Source organism: Clytia hemisphaerica, unplaced genomic scaffold, assembly GCF_902728285.1.
Source record: "Clytia hemisphaerica strain Z4C2 unplaced genomic scaffold, Clytia hemisphaerica genome assembly, whole genome shotgun sequence".
In the NCBI taxonomy this organism is placed as follows: Eukaryota; Metazoa; Cnidaria; class Hydrozoa; order Leptothecata; family Clytiidae; genus Clytia; species Clytia hemisphaerica.
The window spans coordinates 927,408-953,262 of record NW_027104057.1 but is presented as its reverse complement, the minus strand read 5'-3'; the positions used below and the strand labels follow the sequence as shown (position 1 = coordinate 953,262).

The following is a 25,855-nucleotide window of genomic DNA, read 5'->3' as shown; positions in this document are numbered from 1 at the left end:
ATGAATAGAAAGTAGTTTGAAAAAAATCCGCTTTGAATTAATCGCCATGGCAATAATCTCAAAACTACGCAAGTGATGTTTGTGACGTAAGTTATGAAAAGATCTATTCTTTGGAATTCTTGCTCCTAGAAATATCAATGTGCTGTTCTCTTAAAATGTCAAACTAAATTTAGGATCCCTTCTCATAGATATTTGAATCTGTTGTTCCAAATCAACCTCCTCTTCCTAGAAAAAGTGTATTCAATTTGCAGTTCTGTCCTTCCTTCGCTTTTCTCATCTGCTGTTCCACCCTTGTACATTCTCTTATCTGTTGTACCGCTTGCTGGCTCGCTTTATTGAAAGTTTATCTGTTAGTGTTTTTCATTTAACCTGACCTAGAAAATACGATGTGCTATCCATCGAATACGCCATCATTTAAAAATTATTATCTGGTGATACAGACAATACAGGCTGATATCTTTCATCTAAAAAAATATTATCTGTTGTTCATCGACGATCTCTTCTCCTGTAAACGAACAGCAGATAATTTGAATAAAACAAGCCATCCTAGAAAATGGGATGTGCTGGTCAGTTTCAAAGAAGAATCAACCACCTGGCAAAGAACGGCAGATATTTCAAAATGGCTCGCCGGATGCTTCTTTTCTTTCTTAAAATTTTGTCTACAAAACAATTTTCTCTACCCCCTCTATCTAAATAAAACTCCAACGATGACACGTTACAAAACCCTCTTTCTTTCAAATAAAGAGAAACTTCAAACATTGATTTAGACCTGCACCTGCCATAAAATAATTTTTGCTCAGGCGTTTTAAAGCATGTCCAAATTTTCCGTAATTTTTAAACACCAATAGCACTCGCCAAGAGGTGTTCATTCATACCTTTTTGGATGCGTATCAGGGTATAGAATATGAAAAGTGCTGCTCGATACTTGTTTAGTTTGCCTAAATAAAGATATATAGATAAATAATGCAAAAAAAATAAAAATGCTGACGTCAGCAAAACTTAAAAATGTGCTTTTCAATATTCTCTTGCATTTTGAAAATGTCAGCATCTAAAGTTAAGCCAATCAAAAGTTATTCAAAAAATAAGTTTTGCTAATGTCAGCATTTTTACATTTTTTGCAATATTTATTCATATCTTTATTTAGGCAAGCAAAACAATTATTTAACAGCACTTTTCATATTCTACACCCTAATATGCTTCCAAAAAGGTATGAATAAACACCTCTTGGCGAGTGCTTTTGGTGTTTAAAAATTACACAAAATTTGGACATGCCTTAAAATACCTGAGTGTCCTTAGATCTAAATGACTGCTTTGTATCGCATTGACCATTAAACTTTTTCCTTGTCTGCTTTTAGATATGTTGGATTTCGGCTCCATCAGATAATTTTCGGAAACAGAAATTCCAAAGGACTGAAATATAGTAATACTTTATCCAAAACGTTTTTGCTTTATTTAGAAGTATAACTAATTCAGAACTATTTTCCAACACAATAATTTTAAAGAAAGAGATAAAAGCAATCGCCAATAGAAATGCTTCTTCAGAAACAAATGTGGTGGAATTTAATCAAATTCTTTTACAACGTGCATTATTTCTTCGCTAATTGCTTTCCTTCAATCAACATACGTCAATGAAGCTATTAAACAAGCAATTAAACAAGCTATTGGCAACATGAGGATTTATTATGTAGGAGGCTCCAAGAACTCACAAATATGTAAGTAAATATTCCGGTACGATCACTTAAAAGTAAATGAAAATTAAGGGGTTTTTATTCTGTAATATCTAGTATATATTTTTTCGAAAATAGAGAGGTTATATAAGGGATTTTTTCCGTACTTCCTCAGAAAGATCCGATAAGATAAGAATATTACATTATTTAAAATTTGTTTTATAATTTTAGGTAAGGTACCCGTTATAAACGTCCTATAACATACATTCTTTCAAAAATTGGAAAGTTTTGTTTTCAAGGACTTCTGGATTTGTACGCTACACAAGTTTTGCCGTGTTTTTTTATTAAAGTGCCGCTCTTTAGGATGCGGCGCTCCTTAGAGTGGGATGTGCTAATTGAACACTCCACTAATTTCAAGTTTTCATCTTCATCTTTAAGGGGCAACGCTAAGTAGAGAAAATACGGTGTATTCCACAAACATTGATTGTGCATTGGGAATAATTGGTAATCATCCATATTTGGATGATGCACAAGGTCCTCACCGTTAACCACTTAAATATGTACTGTGTAGACAGATATAAGGAGTCTATTCAGCTTTTCGACCGTAGTCACGCAGTCGGGCGCGTGCCACATTATTTTTTGATTATCTCCCTAAACTCGATCCAAACTTTTTTTTACACTTTTTTCTATTGTCTTTAGGTGCGAAATAAAGACTGGGACGGTCTTAGGGTGGTAAAAAGGACAAAAAATGCCCGCGCGGCAATTGGCGGCTACGGTCGAAAAGGTGTATTCAGCGCGCACTCGACAAACTAAAAAGTAACTATGAATATTACCGGAGATCTTAGATAAAGGCCGTACCAATCAAATTAAAAGGCAGAAACGTAGAAAGAATTCAATGACAGAGAGCCATCTGAGAACTTGTTGGCTTCTTGAGACCAAATCGATACTTGAACGACCCTGAAAATACTTTTGTTAGAAAGAGGATAGTCTAACTTTTAACTCTAACTAACTCTTTAAATTTGGTTGAGTGGTTTAAGAGTTTTGGTTTTAGCTTTTAAAAGTCAAAATTAACTTTCCAAAATGTGCAAAAACACGTCAAAAAAGATTGCTGATCTTTAAGGAATGCCTCCAAGAGGCCCCCCCCCCCAGCCGACCCTCAATTCACGTATTCACGCAAAAATTTTTGCCAATTCACGTATTCACGCGCGAAAAAAACCATTTTCACGTTCACGCGCTGATTTTGCTTTTAATTCTTTTGTTAAACGATTGTGACCTTATTGGGCTAAATTTGACCTTTTTATGGCCAACGTAAAGTTTTCTGCAGTTTTTTGACCTTATTATCGACAGCGTCGACCTTTTAAGACCTCTACAATTATTGGTGCTTTCATAGGGCAATGTTTAAGGTCTGTCTATCACGTCTATTACGCCAAAGTTACAAAAAACTACCTCTCTGGCGTACGGTGGTATAAACCCTGCCTGAATTTGCTTTTTAAGGTAGGTAAGTGCAAAGTTAAGCCTTAGCTTTAAGGTTTGCCCCCGAATTTTCTTCGTCGCAGGCCCAAAATATATTTTATTTTGAGAATAAATTTAAATCGAGGTTTGGCCCAAATTCATGGTCTGGAAAGTCGCGAGCTTGAAAGAGGTGGTACAACCAGAGGACGCAAATTCCAAAGTTTGACCCCCTGTCTCATTGAAGAAAAGCTGTGGAAAGGAAAAAGCGAGCGAAGCGAGCGGGAAAATGTTTTGACAATTTTCACTCTTTCATGTCTGAGAAAACGGCCTTAACACACTATTGTTACCCTAATATGCCTTGTTTGGTCAAACAATTCATTCAGAATCTTTGATTATTTTCAACACTGACCATTTACTGGTACAAATCTGGTACGGCGAGTGACGTACCTGCCTTACACGGTGCGGCGTCACAAGAGTTTTTTTCTGAATGTTCGATGATGCAATCATATAAAATTTTTTAGAACTATCTATCTACTTTTGTAAATTATCGAATTTTAATCAAATACCCTTCACTGTCTCCAAGTTCATGCGGTATCATTTGTGTACTGCATTTAGTAACAATATAAACGATTACAGAAAGACGACCATCATTAGCGCCGACGAAGAAAATTTTCTCATTTAGACTTTTTTGTTTTGGCTCAAAACACTCTCACTGGATGCAATATTTGCATCACAAAATGCGCCCTTAGAAAAATAAGGAAAAAATATTTGTTTCTGTTTCAATTTTTGATTATTTTGAATAACTTTACAATGGCAATAGGTCAATATGATATCAAGGATTATGCGAGCGAAGCGAGCAAGAATAAAATTTTACATATTTAGGTTTATTCAGTTTTGTTTTAGACAATAATTTGTTTTTCACGTTCACGCTAAAAATCTCAATTCACGAATTCACGCTGGTAAAATCTTACTTTCACGTTCACGCGGATATCCCAATTCACGTATTCACGCGTTGAAAAAGTCCAATTCACGTATTCACGACAGAAAAAAGGGTCATTCACGCGTCACGCCATCCCCTGGGGGAGCCCCCTCCAATCAGAAGACCATGGTTGGTCTTGTTTATAGACTTGTGTCTGAGTTCGTTTTGTTAATTTGTAACTTTGGTTCTGTCTATACAATCGATATTCAGCTAGGGTCCTAAGATGGTCGTGATCGATCTTGTGAATCTGTTTGAGTTGGTTGTGAAGTTCCAACTTCTGTCATTTCGTCACAGTTACTTCTGTTTGAGTGGTTGTTACGCCAATGCAAGCTTTGAAGTATCTGGTTGACCTTCTTCTTCAAAATAACTAAAAAAGGAGAATTGGAGAGAATTCCAGAAATAGTCTGTGCCCTCTATGTTGAGGGTGGTTTGGAAAATAAACAAGAAGCCCGTTGGGCGTGAAGGCCCAGCGAAAAGTAACGTGTTGAAAACGAGCGTGCAAAACAGCAAATGTATGACCATGTTGATCAAAGACAGGAAAAATATTTTCAAAGTCACCGCGGTACTTCTCAATAGTTAGACGCTTGAAACTTTATTGAATGGTCTCCATTCCAACCGGGTCTACAGGCGCAGGTTCACGGTTGATACTCTCGGGTACCTAATAGCGGGGGGGGGGGGGTTTGGAATAAGCGGGGGGGAGGTTGGAAAAAATCTCAAAACTTAATAAGCGGCGGGGGGTTGGAATAAAAATGTCCTAGGTGGAAAATTTCCATAAATTATGCGCGCCCATAGAAAAATATAAAAAATACCCGCAAATATATAGTGAGTGGGCGCTTTTTAACCAATTAGGTGCACTCACATATGCAGGGAGAAATATCCATGCAGGCATGTTAGTTGGACCAGACTGTAAACCAGAAAAATAATCTTTAAAAAACTAGACGGTGAAATAGTTTACAGTCTGCATATCCAGGCCAATAAAATTCATGTGGTTAATGTGAGTTAACAGTTTAATGTGACAGATCCAGAAATGATCATTTTCACTGTTCATGCGTTGCAACCATGAAAAATGTTTCAATATAGTTCAAATTTACCCATGAGCTGCATTTTCGTGTCCATTAACAAATTCCAGAATCAGTTTATACTTTTTAAACAATAAATAATTATGTGAGTCGAGTTTGAAAAATCAAGCCACCGATCGTTTAATGCGACAGATCCAGAACAGAAAGGGCCATTTTATTTCATCATCATCATCATTGCTCGACCGCAGTCGAGACCATTTTTGAAAAGACCATTTTATTTAATATACGTAGAATCATGAAAAAAAGTCCCAATCTTGTTCAAATTTACACATTGAGCTGCATTTTAGTCTCCAATAACTTAATTCCATAATCAGCTTACTTGAAATAATTCTGTGTCGAGTTTGAAAAATCAAGCCACCAATCGTCAAACGAGACAGAACCAGAAATAACCATTTTCACGCGTAACATCATGGAAAAAGTTCCAATCTTGTTCGAATTTACACACGAGCTCCATTTTAGTGTCCATTACCAAATTCCAGAATCAGTTAACTTGTAATAATTATTGTTGTTGAGTTTTGAAAATCATACCACGCACACGTCCCACCACTGACTGTTGTTTTGGTAAAACAGCGACATATCCAGAAGTGACTGTTTTCTTGTGTCGCATCAAGAAAAAAGTTCCAATCTTATTCAATTTTACACATCAGCTGCATTTCAGTTTATTTATTTCTATATCGGAAGCCATTATTTCCTAAAAATAAAATCTTTTTGAAAACAAGAAGCTAAAAAATGAAGGTGATTTTAGGTAGAATTTTCACTCATAAAACTTTATTAAAACTTGAGCAAAGACTATAAGATATGACAGAATGTTGAAAAAGGTTTATAAAGAAAAATCATTACAAAATTTCTTTGGTTTGAAAGTCTCTTGACCACTAAAGCAAAGAAAATGTTCAAGAAAGTATGAATCAACCTCCTCACTTCGACCGCCATCTTGTTTTGTTTTGAAAATTGTTTTGAAGGAGCGCGGAATCAGAAAATATATCTTTTATAGCCAGTATCCGACTTTAGCAAGCTTTTCCCTCTCCAGACGGCAAAATTAAAAAGTGTGTTACTGGTTTTAAGCGCCGTTTCTACCAAAACGGACGGACAGACAGCGGAAGGATGAGGACGGAAAGTTGCAAATGAAAGGCCCTATCGCTAGCGCTGGGCCAAAAAGTCCACGGGAGTCTGCTTTTTCAAGTGCTAAAATCCAGAGTAGACAAAAAGATAAGGTGGTCAGTAAAATGAGGTTGAGAATCGAGGGTGCTCAGTAAAACGCTAAAAAATGAAAGAAATTTTATTCTCAAATAGCCCCCGGGGGGGGGGGGTACTACCCTTGTCGACCGACGGGGGTGCTCCGCTGAGGTTCGAAAAATGGACCCTACGTGGGACTCGAAATTTGCCAAAAAAGTGACCCTCAATGGGACTAAAATTCCAAAATTTTCTCAAATGTTCTACTTTTTCCCCAAATTTTCCAAAAATAGGCACCCTACGAGGGACTGATTTTTCTATTTTGGTGTTTTTGCGACCCTACCTGGGACTCGTGGAGGTTAAAAAAGGTACCCTGACCAGCGGAGCATCCCCGTAACCCATTTTGCCCTAGTACCCCCCCCCCCCCCCGGAAATAGCACAATAAGGATATTTGGAAGGCTAACCATGATGAGGCAAAATCTGAATTAGCTCACATTTGAAACAGATATAAAGTAGAGTAAAATGTGCTGCAGAAATCGTGACACAATATAGTGGGTACACTCCGTATTTTTGTGAGTCTTTCAATTTGGAAAATGGTATAATAATAACAACTAGCCTTCAATCTCGTACCCAGAACCCCATGCACCACTTTTACTGAGGGGTGTTGTACAATCATTTGGCGAGTGCTATCAGAATCATAAAAAGCGAAATAAGGCGAAAATAAAAAAATGTAGTGCTTCCGGAATGCGGGTGATGGAAAAAAGCTCCCATGCAGCCGGCCGGAAAAAGATTATTTTGCTATTTTTGATAACTTAAGATCATTGAAATAGAACTTTAAAGATAACTTTTATGTACAAACAGTATGAAGTAAGCCCTGAATTCTAATGTATCAACTACTAACGAACAAAACTTACAGGCGGGAATATCTAACCAAATGACGTTTGATAGCTTGAACGGTCAACTTGATTTTCTTTATGATGAACCATATAGATGAACCCACAGTCTGCGACCGGGTAAGAAATTTTTTTTTCACCCGGCCGGTCTCCGGAAACATTTTTTTATTTTCGCCTAAGAGACATCAATCCCACTGCACCGCAATCAACTATTAATAAAATGAGTTGGGGTCGAATTCATCAAGGTTGAATGACTTTTGAAGCCACTTTATTGGTCGATTTCATTTTAACTCATTCAACCCTTTAAACCTCTTACCAAGCTTTTATTGTCGCGAAGGCTGATAGATCAGAAGATAGATAGATCTTCATTTACTTGATTGAGTTGCAGGAGGTTTTGAGACCCATTTTTGTAACTATAGACGCTTTCAATAAGCGTCCCGTCAGCACCTTGAAATGGCTACTCGATTCCCCTCGCATGGTATAGGTTAACCCGATAGAAGGTTCATTGTCTTACCAAGTGAGCCGCTGCTTATGGGAATCGAACATCAGTAAGTAAGATCAAGGACCGCTATACCAAAACGCCACATGTGTATTGATTTTAATCAGCACATTTTTAATAAACTTACGATCTAGATGTGGTGGTTTTGTATCATCCAGACATTCTTGACAATTGCAATCCCGCGTGAAACATATAATGCAAAGCGCATGCGCTATAATGAATTGACAGAATACCAAAACAATCGAAAATGTTGCAATGACAGTAGCGCGCATTTTCATGCATGAATCAGAAAGCGTACGTATACAATCCGTATAATCATATATGCCACCAATCTAAAACAGATGAATAGAAAATATTATGTAATTTAAATGGAACGTGGATGACGAGTACCGCTCTTCACCTTCAAAAAATTTTCTAAGGGTTAAAAAGATCATAAAATTTAAAAAGTAATCTCTTTAATAAATCGAAAAATCACGATTTATTGTAGGAAAAAGTTTCAGTTTCGAAAGTTTCCAGAGGAAAACTATAAAAAAGGATCTTTTATTTTTGAAGGAAATTTTATTTCGATCCAGTCCTCACATCCAATACCCATCATCTGCCAACCAACCCAGAGTTAGTTCAAACTTGAAAGGCTTATATCTCTGGATCTAAAAGGAAATAGAAGCTGTGCAGACCTGCCTGAATGATAGAAAGGTGCCCAGTAGTAAACTTGAAATTAATTCGCTAGAGGACAGAATAAAGTAGAGCAGGGCCAATTTTGGAGGTTCTTGATTCACTCGTTGATCAAAAATGGTCAAAAAACGGTCAAAATCTTAAAAAAGTGTCAAATTGTCAAATTTTTGTCAAATTATTTCTTTTTTTGGATTTTTGGCTTAAATCTCGCTGGAAAGACTCACTTTCCTTGACCATGAAACCCAAATCCAATTCCTACGAGTTAGACCAAAAATAACGATTTCTAACTCAAATTGAGCATTACTTCGGAGGGCTTCGCTCTCCTATATAGCCCATGTCTAGTTGCTTGTCATTGGTACTTAAAGGATTAAGGGCAACCATTTGTCCAGAGAGCTTATAACTCCTTTGAATAATATGGAAGCTTTGGTAAGATAATAAAGTGGTAAAACTTACAATCCCAGCAAAGAAGCCAGCAAAAAGAGCAATACATAATGAAATGCTCAACAAATTAAATCCAAAATTTTGCTGATTCAATCGTTTTTTCGTTGGATACTCGGCTGATAAACACGATATGATTCCAGTAATGATTACCCATAATGCAAAGATGAGACATATTTTGCTCATCTCGTCAGCAAAGGTACGAAATGCTGCAATCGCAGATATGCCATAAACGATTAAAACCACTGCGATGTAGAATTGAAGAAGACCTGAAAACGTTTCAAAGAGATCATTTCAAGTGGAAAGCTATTTAAGCAGATGAAAATATGAAATCAAGGATTCGAGTTTTCAGAATCAAATCTCACTCACACGTATATACACTTTTTTTTAAAAAAGAAACAGTAAATTTCAATTGAGGCTCGGTTTGTCTTATTGTCTTGGCGCTTCCAGCTTCAATTTTCTTTATCCTGCTCTTATTTTTAGAGCAAGGCTGTGGTTTTTAGGCTTTTTAGCCAATTTCATTACTTTGACCCTTAAATTGTTAAAATCATAAGCCATTCCAGACTTAGTATTGTTCTTAAGTTGTTCTTTAAGTTGTTCTTCATTTAGCCTCATCAAGTTGGCACGTTGACCCTGATGGCCTAGAGCCCAGTCCACTTTAAAGTAGCTTCACGAGACAAGTTAAATAAAGTAATTGTTAAATATGACGCAGAAAAAAAATCTCACCGAGTCCAAAAAGCCCGTCATTGTATGTGTCATGCTTCGGTTTAATGGTGGTGCGATGTTGTATCGGTTGTATTTGAGATTCGTCCATTGTTATTCTTGTAAATGATTTGCTTACTTTGAAATTAAATCTCCAGTAGCCATAAATTCGTCTCTTTCCATTTTACGTAGTTATTAAACGAAAGTTTCTTTCTTGGTTGGGAAGAGACAAGATGGAGTTTTTACAAGCTCTTATTTGATTTGGTTGGTCGTTAACCAGTAATAAAACAATTTTGTTACTTTTTCTAAAGAACGCGTCATTTTTATTACCAAATGACCAATTATTAAAGTATCTTATTAAAACTCCATCTCATCTGCTTAGTTGAAGCTTATTAGGTAATGAATTAGGCTGCTCTGGAACATTTCCAAGATTATTCTTAATCATTTGTGGTCTCGGAAAAAGAGAAGTTCGAAGCTTTAATCACCAATTTACAAGATGTTTGATGGAATTTTTTCAAATATAGCAAAATAATTATACAAAATAGCTTGCCTATCTATCAGAAAATTTGAAAGTTCAATCTGTGTGTGTTTTGCTGTCATTCGGAACGATGACAAGAGCTTGCGGCGCTATCATGGTCAGACGAGCGTTGCTTTCAGTTCAAAAGTCTTTAGATTAACCTAAACACATTCTTGTATCTTTTCAGCCTACTTCATATAGTTCGTGTTTTCAGATTTCAGTACAATCAAAGTCTTAATATTTGAGAAAAAAGGGAAATTCCCACAAAATCTTACAACCACAAACGATTTAGAAGCGCTCTATATTAGGTTGGACTTTTAACGCTAGACTTAAGACTTAGAACCTTAGAATCTGAGGAACTAAAAGTCCAAGAATGGTCCAATAGTGCTCAGAATATAGCCTGGAAGTCTATAAACTCCTTCCGAATCGATATATTCAAATAAATTTATCAATTTGCCCAAAAGCGACTTTTTAGCCCGAACTTTAAATTGCTGAAAACGAGGAATTAATCAAAATTCCCAATATATTTCGACACTGATTGTTCATGATATTTTTCAGTTATCGATCTTTTATGGTTACACACTCTTTTGCAAAATAAATTGAGATCATAAGACACCCCTGTCTCACAGCCTCGGTGAAACTTCTTCCCACAGTGGTGATGGAATTTTATCATAATCTCGATTGAGATTCTTTTGTTCTCAGACCAAAAAGGGGGAATGGCGTTGGAGCGAAATTTTTACATTGAATTTTAAATGGTGGGGGTCAAAACAAAATCAATTTTCCAGAAGGACTGCCCAACGGGGACGAAATTTGAGTTAAACTTTCCTGCAGAGTGGGCATCCCACCGAGTCTGTTTCACATGTTTAAGTTTTAAAACAAAAAAGGAAAAAACCCTCAATATACCTTTTCATAAATTACGTCACGGGCAACGCTTACCTCGTTTTCAAAATATTGCTATGGCGATTGTCTCCCGGATTTTATTAAAACTACTTTCAGTTCATAAAAGAATCATTCAATGTCTCAAGGGACATAATCACTATGGTAATTGTTTGAATACGAGGCAAGTGATGTTCGTGACGTAATTTATGAAACAGTCTATTCTTAATATGCGTTTTCCCTATCGGAAACACCCGAAAACAGTAGCGGGTGTTTCCGATATGAATAAAGAAGTAATCTTGACATACGCATCTTAAGAATTGAGACCTTTAAATTTTATAAAAAAGGCGTAAAACTCTATTTAGTTTTTACCAAAGGTTATTTAAATACCCACAAATTTTACCATGAATCTGTTTTACCGATAAGTGCAAGCAACAATTAATTTATTTCCCAGGCCACATTTAACACTACTTTTCCGGACACCCCAGTCTCAAAACTTTTCAAGCTTTTATGACATTCCTGTAGTAATTATAAGGGTGTATTTACACTGAAAGTTTCAAGCGAATGGCCTTAACGTGTTTAAATCAAAACAAGATTCGCAAAAATGCGACTAAATATTTCCTTAAAAATGAAGGTCATTATTGACATATACTAGCAAGTAGCTGTCGCTAAGAATGCGCCGCAGAGCTTCCTATCGAAATATCCCTAAGTAAGCAAAACTACGCATGTGTAGATTTTAAATTCGTTTTATCGATAAAATTTAAGTTGGAGGAAGAAAGCTTGGTTTCAACTTTACTTTTGAGATGACATGGGATAGACGGTCGCTCACATCTCAAAAAGAGAAGTTATCGCTCACACGTTATCACAGTGAAAACGCCAAAAATTCTGAAATTTATTTGATTCTTATAAAGTAGACACTTATAATAAAAATAAATATGCTCATCTTTTTCGCCATACTTTGTTTACTTTGTAAGACTTATTTACCGAAAGATATATTGCCTTCAATCAAGAGTTATTGATTTGATTCTTATAAAGTAGATGCTCATAATAAAAATAAATATGCTCATTTTTTATCCATCCTTTGTTTACTTTTTCATAACTAATTACCTAAAGATATATTGCCTTCAATCAAGAGTTATTGATTTGATTCTTATAAAGTAGATGCTTATAATAAAAATAAATATGCTCATTTTTTTATCCATCCTTTGTTTACTTTTTCATAACTAATTACCTAAAGATATATTGCCTTCAATCAAGAGTTATTGATTTGATTCTTATAAAGTAGATGCTTATAAAAAAAAATATGCTCATCTTTTTCCATCCTTTGTTTACTTTTAAGACTAATTACCGAAAGATATATGCCTTCAATCAAGAGTTTATTGATTTGATTCTTATAAAGTAACATGCTTATAATAAAAATAAATATGCTCATCTTTTTGCCATCCTTTGTTTACTTTCTAATAACTAATTACCGAAAGAGCATATTGCCTTCAATCAAGAGTTATTGATTTGATTCTTATAAAGTAGATGCTTATAATAAAAATAAATATGCTCATTTTTTTATCCATCCTTTGTTTACTTTTTCATAACTAATTACCGAAAGGCATATATTGCCTTCAATCAAGAGTTATTGATTTGATTCTTATAAAGTAGATGCTTATAATAAAAATAAATATGCTCATTTTTTTATCCATCTTTTGTTTACTTTTTCATAACTAATTACCTAAAGATATATTGCCTTCAATCAAGAGTTATTGATTTGATTCTTATAAAGTAGATGCTTATAATAAAAAAAATATGCTCATCTTTTTATCCATCCTTTGTTTACTTTTTCATAACTAATTACCGAAAGATATATTGCCTTCAATCAAGAGTTATTGATTTGATTCTTATAAAGAAAATGCTTATAATAAAAATAAATATGCTCATCTTTTTCGCCATCCTTTGTTTACTTTGTAAGAACTAATTACCGAAAGGCATATTGCCTTCAATCAAGAGTTATTGATTTGATTCTTATAAAGAAAATGCTTATAATAAAAATAAATATGCTCATCTTTTTTGCCATCCTTTGTTTACTTTCTAATAACTAATTTCCGAAAGATATATTGCCTTCAATCAAGAGTTATTGATTTGATTCTCATAAAGTAGATGCTTATAATAAAAATAAATATGCTCATCTTTTTTGCCATCCTTTGTTTACTTTGTAAGAACTAATTACCGAAAGGCATATTGCCTTCAATTAAGAGTTATTGATTTGATTCTTATAAAGAAAATGCTTATAATAAAAATAAATATGCTCAATTTTTTTGCCATCCTTTGTTTACTTTGTAAGAACTAATTACCGAAAGGCATATTGCCTTCAATCAAGAGTTATTGATTTGATTCTTATAAAGAAAATGCTTATAATAAAAATGAATATGCTCATTTTTTTCGCCATCCTTTGTTTACTTTGTAAGAACTAATTACCGAAAGGCATGTTGCCTTTGCTCAAGAGTTATTGATTTGATTCTCATCATCATCATCCTTCGACCGTTAGGTCGGAAATACCGAGTATCTCTCTTTCCACAGCTCACGGTCTGACATAACTGTTTTCAGTTCTTCTAACTCGAGCCCTGTTTCCCGCCTCAAATTGTCGAGGAAAGTTCGCTTCCTTGAGCGTCTAAGACCAGTAGGGCACCACAATAAGATATCTGAAATGATTTCAGATTTTGCTCTGAAGCAATGGCCGGAGAAAGTTAGCCTCCTGGAAAAAAGAACAGAAGAGATTCTAGGGAGACTTTGGTAGATTTGGGCGAGGTTGGGATGATCTCTCCAATCAAGATTTTGAACCCTTTTTAGGAGATTGGTATAACACCCATCAAGACTTTTCTCCATAGATTTTGTCATGGTCCAGGTTTCAGAACCATAAAGAAGAATGGGCTCCACAAGACACTTGAAAGTTTTCAGCTTGAGGTTATTGTCAAGATCACATTGCCAGATTTTGTTGAGCTTATTTCAAGCTTTCCACGCAAGTGCTTTCCTGGTTTTAAAGTCGCTATCAGAACTGTTGATAAGAGAGCCTAAGTAGTTGAAATCGATTACTTTTTTTAATGTCAACACCTTTCAAAGAAAATAAAGGGAGAAAATTTTCAGAGGAGCAAAGATATTCTGTTTTTTTCTCGTTACAGTAAAGACCGACCTGACTTGCTGCAGTTTCTAAAGAATGGAGTAGAATTTCGAGATTTTGAATACTTTCTGCAACAAGTGCGAGGTCATCAGCAAAATCCAGATCAGTCACAAACAAGCCAGGGTCACGTGTGCCCTTGGGCGTTTTAATTTGAATTCCTTTTTTGTTAAAAGTATCAACAGAAATTCTTAAAACATAATCCAAAACAACTATAAAAAGAAAAGGAGCAAGAGTGTCTCCTTGAAGAACTCCTGCTTGAATATTAAAAATATCTGTATCCCCATCAGGCGATACAACCTTTGCTTTGGAAGAAGTATACAATGCTTGAATAGCAGTAGCGGCCTGGCTTAAATTTCTTGGTGGTGCAAACTATGAAATTGGCGCCCCTGGTATTTTTGTCCTTATTTGCGCCCTTCATCATTAAGTGAAAATATTAAACTGTAAGAGCAGTGACTGTTTGAAAGTAACGCCCCTAATCTTTGAAATGGAAATTTTATACCTGGTAAGTCGATTTAGTCTATGTTTTTGCTTTCTAAAATTCTTATCAGAAAAATTACCAGATAATCTTTAAACTTTTGCACCGCTGGTCTTACTTTACTCTCTATTAAAGATCAATGGCTGAAAGAGGCCCCAAAAATTCCGAAGTTGGGAGGAAGGGTTCCTTGTAATTGTGGCGCCGCAGTCAAAAAATTTTGGTATAAGAAAGGTTAAAAAGCTTAAAAGATCTTCTAAAACGGAGAAAGTTAGTCAGTCAGCGATAATCAACAAGTTTTGATCATTTTGGCAATCTCTCATTTTGGGGGGGTGAGCATTCTCTTTAACCCCTGGTGGATACACAACATTTCTCTATTCTGATTCAATATTGATAAAAGTTTTGAAAAAACTAAAGAGAGAAAGGATGCAAGAGGGTAAAATAAAGCGCCGCATGCGAAAAAAAATTAACATTGTACTCATAGAAGGCGCTATAAACGTGCCGAAGGGCGCCAAATTGCCCAATTAAACATCAAACAATTTTGGCGCCCCCTTCGAAAGCTCTTTTGGCGCCCCTCTCAGATCTTTCTGGGTGGTGCACTGCACACCCTGCACCCCCTTCCAGGCCGCCACTGGCTAAGATGACTGGTCGCAGCTATCGCGCATACGGGGAGGAGTATGAAGTCAATGATTCAGAGTACGCTGACGATACAGCTCTTATATTTGATACAAGAGAAGACGTCACTCAAGGGATACCGCTCTGCATGACTCACTTTCAAAGGTTTGGGATGGAAGTCCATTCAGGACCTCCCGACTCAAAGTCTGTCGTTCTTTTCTGTTCCAAGCCGCCTTGTTTGTATGAAGACCCGTCTACCTTTGATCAAGTCGACCTATCAAACATAGAATTCGGTAACCGATTCATTCCCATCGTACAGGAATTCACATATCTTGGAAGTGTTATCAGTTGTGACTCTTCAGATAACCTTGATGTTGATCGCAGAATACAAAAGGCTAGCAATGCGTTCGGCATGATCAGAAATTCTTTGTTCTCATCTTCAAAAATAAACGTTCGAGTGAAAGCAAATGTTTATCAAACGTTCATATTGCCCATCTTGTTATATGGTGTTGAATGTTGGTGTTTGACCGAGAAACTTTTGAATAAGCTCAGATCGTTTCATCGACGATGTATTCGAAATATATGTCGCGTGTCCCTCCGTGATCATAAACGCACTTCAGAGTTGTTAGAAAGGCTCTCGTTGGAGTCTATCGATACCTATATTTGTCGTCAACAACTTAGATGGGCTGGTCATGTTATACGAATGCCCTGGAATCGTCTTCCAAGGAAAATGTTATCATGTTGGGTTCGTGCGAAACGTCCTCGTGGTGCTCCGAGGTACACCTACGGTCGATCTTTGAATAAATGTATGAAAAAATCTGGAATAGATCCTAATGTTTGGCATGATTTAGCTATGAATAAATTGGAATGGAGAAAGTTGATTTATTCTGTGAAAATTGCCCCTTGATTGTTTACATTGATGATATTATTTTCGACTAGTATTTTCCACTAAGACTTTACTATATTATTTATTTTTGATAGTATAGTATTTTCTTTAGCATTTAAATTTAATTTATGCGCTGTGATCCTCATAGCTATGAGGCCTATGCCTTTTTTTTTGGGTAGGTTTAGTCTCTCTAGTCTCGAGGACGATAAAGTGACTGAAGCGATTTGGAACAATCCGCAGTTCTGACCTGAAAATTCGAGGACGGTAAAAGGTTTGATTTACCGTCGTCCTCAGTTGATTAGGATGTTGACAAATTAGAACCTTACCGTCTCCGTCGCAGAAAAATACACATACATAAAATCGGTAATAAGGGCATATTAGTCCCATTCAGGTTCATCGAAACGTTGATTTATTTCAACACCCCTGTGTCACAGACCCGCTGGGATCCCCACTCCACTGGAAAATTTGGGAACAATTTCGCCCCCGGTGGGAAAAATACCCTAGAATTTTGGCCCCACTGGCAAATTAACTTTGATTACATCCCCATTCGAAATTCAGTCTTTAATAATTGCACTCCAAAACCATCCCCACTGGACTTTTTATTCTTGGAACGATAGAATTGAGATTTCAATAGAAATTTTAATCCCCGCTGTGTGGAAGAGTTTCACCAGGGCAGTGAGACAGGGGTGTTTAAGACGTGATAGCTACCATGCATGTTTATTTCGAATTGTATGATAATAAACTTACTCTGATATAAACCAAGTCTTTCGATCTTGAATATGTTTTTCATTGTATTTATCATCTCTAGCCTCTTCTAATGAATCCATATGTAATAGTGCTTTCAAAGGCTAATCTAGCCCACAGCCACTTCGGTTACTCTAAAATCTCTTTGAGGCTAAAAAGGTCACTATCCAGAGCGATCCCTAAAGATAAAAGAATGAAAATTTCCAGCAACATAATTCTATCCGTCACAATGTCTTTCCTACTACTGGGTATTAGAGATTGATTTTCTTTTAGAGGGGCAAATGGGGCAATAGCGTCAAATGATATGTGCGAGTGGTATGCGTACCTTTTTCTCAAACCTTAGGAATTTCTCAAAAGGTTAACGAAAATCAAATCTACTCTCTGAAAGGATCCAAAAGTCATGTTTCCCTGAAAATTGGAGCAAAGTTCTGTAAGGAAGAAAGGTATATTTTTTGAAAGGTCCCACAAACATCAAAAAATGTTATCTCGTGTCATGTTATCTCTTATTTTTTGCTTTTTAGCTCGGACACACCCATCACCACTCACAAACTAGTACTCCTTTTGGCTTTCATGATATGGAACGAATACTCCCCCTCGCAAGTTCGAGAAAGAGGATTTCCTATCATTATACTCCATGTTCTTACTTTTCACTTTTCTTCTTCAGTTTTGAATTTATTGAAAAAATACCGCTTCTGTAAATCTTCAAATCAAAATTAATTTCACCACCGAGGTATTTTTATGCAGCATACGCCATTGTCAATTTTTTTAATGATTTATGAAATTGTCTGCTCAAACTCCAAACTTATAAAGATTCAAGTAAAAAAACTACACGTACAATACGAACAACCAGCTTTCTACCTTATCTATAGGCGCAGCAATAATATACTATAAAGACTGCTATTGTGTTTTTACTTTCGAGTCTATTATCAAGACATATTACACTTCCTACATCGACCAACTTTTTTTATTTTTGGTCTTATCATTTCATAAATCGAATTTTAATCTGATTGTTGATGCTACAAATTTATTATAAGACGAAACATGCGACGTCCTGTGGAAAACTAACCCGATGTAAATCACAACAAGACGACTTAAAGTAGAAAATTTCGCTTGATATTTGAACATTATACGACGAAGACGCGTGAAATGTGATGCCAATAAATAGAGTTTTACACAAAATATACAAGACTTCGGTCAAGATAGAATTTGGGGATTTATTTACCACCTATCACTTAAATTTTCCCACCAGCTACAAATTGACATAAGAAGAAGAATCAATATTATATGTATTATTACCGAACCGATTAATGGCCCTTTTAGGAAATCACAACAATGTCTCCATTGAAACTTTTTAAATGGGATTAATTAAACTTGCCAGTTGAGTTCATCCTAGAGGCTTCATAGGATATTTCTCAAATAATAACTTTATATGTCATATATTAAACAGTGTTGCAACTAGGTTTTGTGAATATGGACGGAAACTTTAGGATTAGATGGTCACTTGAACCAAAAACCCTCTTACTGGCAAGACGGAAATGATATATTTGTATCTCAACTGGACGGATATCCGTCTACAGAAGGAAAAGTAATGGCATTTCTATAATGCCATACTACTAAAGCTACTGAAGCTGTCGACCCTCCCACATTGAGTCACATGCCAAGGACTAGGAGAAGTCTCTGTATTCCCCAATTGTTTTGGATTTCTTAGATACCGTAATATATCTCAGGTATTTTGAAAAAAGGTCATGAGCAAAGACAATGACAACAGACCCTCTACGGCAATGAAATAAGCCGTAGATACTGGGTCTGTGTACAGACAAGGGAAAAGCTGGATCGTTTACATACCAAACTCAGCGAACACAAATCAAACTTTATTGGACAAAAAACTAATATTAAACTTATCAAAAATCTTTTATAAAGCCCGATAGGTGTTCGATCAGGTTCGGTAATCGACATCCCTCGTCTAATCTGACACCCTTCTTCGGAGATGAATAATAGGAAGGTTGGTATCACTTATAGTTATAGACAGAAGATTTTTTCCTCCAAATTCAGTCCCACCGCAGAAAGGCAATTTTAATTCTTTCGCCAAGCGAAATTAAAAAAGCGTAAATTAAACTTCCTGTGTTTGAGGAAGAAGCCACTTTAAAAAGCATTGTTTCAACGTCATATGGATGTTAAGAACGTCGAATAGACGTTGTTTTGATGTTTAGTGCAAGCCGAATGTGTATTAGAGTTTTACGTCACTTTTATGGAATTTAGCGAGCACCTCGCCGAACACCAAAAATTTTCATTCCGTTTCTTGGTGATTTCCACTTTGATGACTTTCTGAAAAAGAAGCCTTTCAAATGTTTTCACGCAAATTCAATTTTTTTGCTTTTTAATAATAAAGCTTTACAGGTTTGCAGGCCACCGTGAAGACACATGAGCCTCTATAAACCGCTCGTACTTTTTACAATGATCTTTTTGAAATAGAAATAGAGTTTTTTTCGCGGGCTCCCCCGGACTTTCCATTTTGTGTTGTCTTCCTTGATTTTAGCATTCATTTTTTCGGCTTCCTTACACCATTCTTTAATTATCTGTCTTTCATTTTTGGTCAAATCCTCTGTCACTCGGTAAGGAAAGCCTTTTTCTTTTGTTATTGCTTGCAACACTGTGTTCTTGTCCTCTTCGTTCGTAAATGTGACTTTAATTGGTCGGTATCTCGCTTTATCTTCTCTTTCTTTCGTAAATTTCCCGATCCGCTGCGTCTCGGTAATCTTTATATTCCTCAGATGGAGCCGCTGACCAATAATTTTGTCATGGATAAATCTTCGTCTTGATTTTTTGTTTCTTCTTCAGTTTCATCTGTCGATTCATCAATCCCATGAAAAAATTAGGTTGCGTGCTGTAGATCGAATCAGCTGCTCCTCCTGTTTTTCTTTTCGAATCGCATCTCCAATGTTTTTCTCGATGTGTTTGGATGTGATTTTAGCGTAGCTCATTGGTGGTCTTTTCTCTTCTTTCTTTTCGATGATGCTTTCAATCTTCTTTTCAAGCGTGGTTATTCTGGTATCGATAGTTTCTTTCATTTCGTTGACCATAACATTGACGTCTTGTGCTTTCAAATGGTTTATTTCTTCGTCTTGCCTTTTCATTATATTCTCACAAGCTTTGATTTCGTTTTTGAATCCTTCAATTTTTGATGTTTCATTTGAATTATACCTTTCCATTACCTGTGGTGCGATTTTGGTACAGTTTTGACACTGGAAACTTCTTGATTTGTATGACAAGCATTTCTGGATCTGGTAAAGTGGCAGTTCAGTGCAGGAGCTTCGCTAGCGAGTACCTCAGCAAAAACCGGGATTTTTCATCCCGTTTCTTATTGAGTTCCACTTTGACGATTTTCAAAAAATAGAAGCCTTTCAAGTGTTTTGACGCAAATTCGATTTTTTTGTTACTGCAGGAGCTTCAAACGTTTAAAGTGACGTCAAAAAATCGAATATTTAGAGCCCGAAAAACCTGGGCTCAAAACATTCGAAAAAGTCGCAAAGTGGAATAGAAGTTACAGCGTAGAAAAAAAGCCGTGACGTATAGTATAGGCTAGAGCTTCACATGCTATAGGTGACGTCAAAAAGTCGAATGTTTAGAGCCCGAAAAAGTCGCAAAGTGGAATAGACGTTAAGAGACGATATCGCGTTTAGATAAATGCAATGCATTCTGGTTTCTCGGGGACTCTCAAAGGAATTATAATGTCGATTATATAATGATCTGGAATAGATTATAATTCCCTTGAGGGTCCCCGAGAAACCAGAATGCATTGCATTTTTCTAAACGCGATATCGTCTATTGCGTGTTAATTGCGTGGAAAAAGCGCGGGTGACGTCTAATATAAGCTATATGGAATTGAGTAGCTGGAATTTTTTCAACAACTCTGATATTGTTTATAGGTTTAATTGACTTCATTGCACTCTTAGACTTTAAATTTCCAATGAACTTTTTGCATCCCAGCAGATAAAAATGTTCAAAACAACATAAATGAACATCAATGGCATTCATACAATTGCAACGTTAGCTGAACGTTAAAGCGACGTTGTGTAACAGCTGTATTCTTAAGAGAAATAAAACTACGAGGATGAAGATTAAAATAATATTGACATAAAATTTGCCCCCGAAAGAATAAGCCTTCTGAAAAGTAGCTCCCGGGAAATCTGCCCCTGGAAACGTGTCCCCTCCAGAAAATTTTGCAAAACCAAAAAAAAACTACTATACAAAAAGTTAATCTATGTGTGTTAAATTTATTCGCCATAGTTTTATTGAAAATCGTTGAATCTCATAACTGAAAAGCACAAATTTATTTAGCAACTACATAGCCTGCATGACATGTAGCCTAATAAAGGATAATTATAGCTTTGTAATCAAATTAACAATTGATACCTTTTCTGCCAATTCATCGGCATAATTAACAAGCTATTAACTATGTAGTTAGAAAACATTTGATGGGCCAACAAAAATTCCAAGAATCAAAAAGTCCCTCCTTACCAAAAGGGAAGATAATCATTATCTAAGTCCATCCATTTTCATTTGGCTAATCGTCGTTAATGACTTTGAAATGACAATTCTTTTTTTCATTTTCAAAAATAATGAAAATTAAGTGCTTGTAAAGAATCGAACGCATTGCATTGTTACTTTTAATCGATCTTCCTTAATTAAGAGTCGTAACCTCTATTGTCTTAAAGGGAGGGGGCAGGAGCACTGACTTCCAAGCCCGAAGGGCTAGACACGACACTCCTGAATGGAAAATGAAACCACTTATTTCCCATCCAGGACGCCAACGTGTGGTTTTTACACCAACGCCGGATTGAAAGTAAAATCTATCGCTAGATTTCAAAAAATGCAATCCTCAAAAACAAAGAAACCGCTAGATACAATCCGTTCTAGCTTCACTTTTTCTTGCCTGGGAATGGGTAGAGATTCTACTCTAGCCCTTCGGGCTTTAAACTCAATGAGTAGGAACACCCTTTAAACAAAAGATTTTATTAATGAAGCATGAAAAAAGGACGCGTGCAATGAACAAAAAGTTTTGCAATTTCAAACACGGATGACTGGAAGAAAAAATCTCGAAACAGTGCACGCAGCGTTGTTGACGGATGCAGTTATTGGTAAACACTGTGGACACTAGAGTTTCTGAGTATTTTCTCAGCATCCATTCATACTATGTTTGAAAGTTATACACAGTTGGAAAGATATTTCCAAGGATAATAATCCAAAGGATAAAAATTTTTTGAAAAATTGAAAAATGAAGAAGAAAAATGGAGATGAAAAAAATGAAGAATTTTTCTACTGGTCAAAAAATCATAAAATCAAGGTATTTAGAATATTTAAACCTCGCTGATTTCAAATCGATGTTCAGATTTTTGTATCCTTCCTAGATAAAAGTTACAGCACTGTGAACATTTTGGCTGTTTTTGGTCATTTTTGGCCGTTTTAGACCTGCTTTAATAAATTGTGATAAAATACTAGATCTCGAGATATTTTAGTTTAAATATTGAAAATTATCGATATTTTTTGCTGAGTCAGCAGTTTTTCAGCATATTTATCCACCTTAAAAATGAATTATCTGGAGATCTATACATTGAAAGTTGACAAACCATACCATTTTTGGATATTGCTAATTCAGGGCTATCCAGCTGTGGGAATGATTTTTTCTGAAAATGCTCATAGGAAAATGCTGACGTCATCGGAAAACGCCAAAAACGCCGATTTTTCGCCTTAAAAATGCCATTTCTTGGCACCAGGTGGTCGAAACTTAACAAATAACCCCATTTTCTTTATCTACTTTTCACGCTGAATCCGTTGGTATTCGTAGATATTTGATTTTCAGACTTCGAAAAAACCGTTAGTAAAGGGGGGACCCTTGATAAGTTCTATCGATTAACTAAAAATCGATTCACTCGAAAACTGCAGGAGATTCGAAGGGCAAATTTTTTTTGTCAATTCTACACCCTAAAAATTTGCCCTGATCTAAAGGGTGCCCTACGAAAACCAATTTAAAGGCGTTTTTTGAATCTCGGACGGTGGTCGCATTGAAACTGCCTAGCTGACACACAACGTTGTTTCAACGTTTATATAACGTTATATGGACGTTATGAACATTAGATAAACGTTGAAACAACGTTCGTGTGTGCCAGCTGGGTGAATACTCTCGCTGCAACGAGAAAACTTGATAAACTGTTGGCTACTGTGAAAAGACAGACTTTGAACACTTCAACATTGTTTGCTACTTCTTCTATGTGTCTCCCTGACAAAATTTTGATATTGAGCTCCTAAAGAAATGTGAGTGACACTATTCACAAAATGAAACTAAATGTATGGGAAAATCTCGATATTCCCTCAGCATGGGGAAACTCTAGATTGAAGACTTTTATGGAAAGGCAAAGGTTCTAAGAAAGATCCTACTGTGTACAGAGGCTTGAGTATCGGCTCAACAATAAGCAAACTAATTGTGAACATTACCCTAAGCAGACTCCAACCTTGGTATGAGGAACAACTGACCGATGAGCAGAACGGATTTCGACAGAATCGAAGAGCGACAGATGGGATCTACAAATTATCAAGCGTGTTCAACAAATCTCTAACCGTAAAAGCTACCCCTTTATCTGGTATTCGTGGACCTATCACCTGCATTTGACCACATCCCACGAAAATGGATGTTCCATAGGCATAGCGAGGTACCCTGCAAAATTTATGGATGAGAGTGGTTTTTACGACACTGTAATTATTGTCTTTGTTTATAATCAAAAAATAATGAATATGTCATAAACGTCTGCACCTCCCTCATAAATTTTGCAGGGTATCTCGCTACGCCTATGTATCGACTCCAGTAGCGGCCTGGCTTAAATTTCTTGGTGGTGCAAACTATGAAATTGGCGCCCCTGGTATTTTTGTCCTTATTTGCGCCCTTCATCATTAAGTGAAAATATTAAACTGTAAGAGCAGTGACTGTTTGAAAGTAACGCCCCTAATCTTTGAAATGGAAATTTTATACCTGGTAAGTCGATTTAGTCTATGTTTTTGCTTTCTAAAATTCTTATCAGAAAAATTACCAGATAATCTTTAAACTTTTTCGCCGCTGGTCTTACTTTACTCTCTATTAAAGATCAATGGCTGAAAGAGGCCCCAAAAATTCCGAAGTTGGGAGGAAGGGTTCCTTGTAATTGTGGCGCCGCAGGCAAAAAATTTTGGTATAAGAAAGGTTAAAAAGCTTAAAAGATCTTCTAAAACGGAGAAAGTTAGTCAGTCAGCGATAATCAACAAGTTTTGATCATTTTGGCAATCTCTCATTTTGGGGGGTGAGCATTCTCTTTAACCCCTGGTGGATACACAACATTTCTCTATTCTGATTCAATATTGATAAAAGTTTTGAAAAAACTAAAGAGAGAAAGGATGCAAGAGGGTAAAATAAAGCGCCGCATGCGAAAAAAAATTAACATTGTACTCATAGAAGGCGCTATAAACGTGCCGAAGGGCGCCAAATTGCCCAATTAAACATCAAACAATTTTGGCGCCCCCTTCGAAAGCTCTTTTGGCGCCCCTCTCAGATCTTTCTGGGTGGTGCACTGCACACCCTGCACCCCCTTCCAGGCCGCCACTGTTGAATAGCATTTATAATTTTCTCAGGGATACCATAGAGACCTAGAATTTGAAACATATTTTCTCGACGGATGGAGTCGAAGGCCTTTTTGAAATCAACAAAACATATAAAAGCATCTTTATTGAGTTTCCTCATTTCTTCCAGAATTCGTCTGATAGATAAAATTTGAGAGAGTGTGCTCCTGCCCTTCCGGAAACCGTTTTGGTTTCTCCTAAGGAGGGGGTCAAGAATAGGAACAATACGATTTGATTCTTATAAAGTAGATGCTTATAATAAAAATAAATATGCTCATCTTTTTTGCCATTCTTTGTTTACTTTCTAATAACTAATTACCGAAAGGCATATTGCCTTCAATCAAGAGATATTGATTTGATTCTTATAAAGTAGACTTTCTTTAGGCGCTAAAACGGGCGTCAGTCAGGGCGTACGGAAGGCGTTTTGACACTGGAAATTATGATGGAGAAAGCCCGTTTTAACAAATATTTCCCTTTTGGAAAACGGGAAATATTTAAAAATATTTTGTTGTAGAACGAGAAAAGTCTAGAAAAGAAAATAATTTTTACTACTTCTTGCTGATGTACCTGAAACGTTCAAGCGATAGTAATCATTGCATTTTAGTCCATGGGAATTTAGGATTGACCCAAAGTTTGCATCCATATGGAATCTTTTATTGAAATGAGTTCATTAGGTCGAGTGTAAAACCGTCGAGTGCCACAATTTTAGTTCCAATCCAGCGTTTATATAAAAACTACGCACGGGCGTTCTGGATGGAAAATAAGTGATTTTTTCCCCATCCAGGAATCTCGCCCTTTCTCGCCCTTCGGGCCTTGAACTCAATGGATCGAATATCTTGCAAACAAGAAGGTTTTATCCAAATATAGACAAAATCCTTTTCGTAACAAAAATTTTTCAAAGCAGTTTTTTGAGTTTTAAAATTTCGTCACGTTAATTTTTTTTAGGGTCGAGGTTGTTACTTGGTGAAAAAATTCGTCTCTTTTACCTGACTCGAAGTTTTCCCTTTTAAGTTATTCCATCTTTTTTTCAAGATAGTATTGTAATATTAGCAGTAGAGACTTGCGGAAAAGTTTTTTGATTGCCTACAAAGCAATGTTGTCGATATAACATATCCCTATTGTTGGGTAGCTCCTGCTTCTTGATCATTGAAGCGTGAAAAATGTGTGTTTTGAGTAGTTGATAGTCTAGCTTCAGTAAAATAGAAAATATATCAATACTTTAACCGACAGGTATTTAATCGCTCTTATGAGATCTTGCGTTGGCATAATAGGTAAATATGGTAAATAACATGATTAAATCAATGATTGGGAATCACACAAACTTAAACCAAAGATATTTGCTATTTTTCCTTTATGTCTCGCTTTTGAAAATTAACAAAGAAGG

The 25,855-nt window shown here is 36.1% G+C and overlaps 2 protein-coding genes across 2 annotated transcripts in view; one reads left to right on the top strand and one right to left on the bottom strand.

Moving 5' to 3' along the window:
• Positions 1-25,855, top strand: part of LOC136812278 (uncharacterized) — a 277,042-nt gene that overhangs the window by 110,145 nt on the left and 141,042 nt on the right. The gene's annotated exons all lie outside the window — the stretch shown is intronic.
• On the bottom strand, positions 4,233-9,875 carry LOC136812291 (uncharacterized). The gene is made up of 4 exons (XM_067068784.1): positions 9,576-9,875; positions 8,865-9,118; positions 7,867-8,071; positions 4,233-4,465 (listed from the first exon to the last, which is right to left on the bottom strand). Exons 1-4 carry the CDS (start codon positions 9,661-9,663, stop codon positions 4,317-4,319), a joined length of 696 nt encoding a protein of 231 aa, XP_066924885.1. The 5' UTR covers positions 9,664-9,875; the 3' UTR covers positions 4,233-4,316.

Bases quoted from the DNA above. Each gene is read 5' to 3' on its own strand.
- LOC136812291 (XM_067068784.1), bottom strand. From the start codon at position 9,663: ATGGACGAATCTCAAATACAACCGATACAACATCGCACCACCATTAAA. The intron at 9,119-9,575 runs GTGAGATTTTTT...AAACGTTTTCAG, and splicing joins TGACGGGCTTTTTGGACTCG to GTCTTCTTCAATTCTACATC. The intron at 4,466-7,866 runs GTAAGTTTATTA...CTCCTTTTTTAG, and splicing joins AAAACCACCACATCTAGATC to TTATTTTGAAGAAGAAGGTC.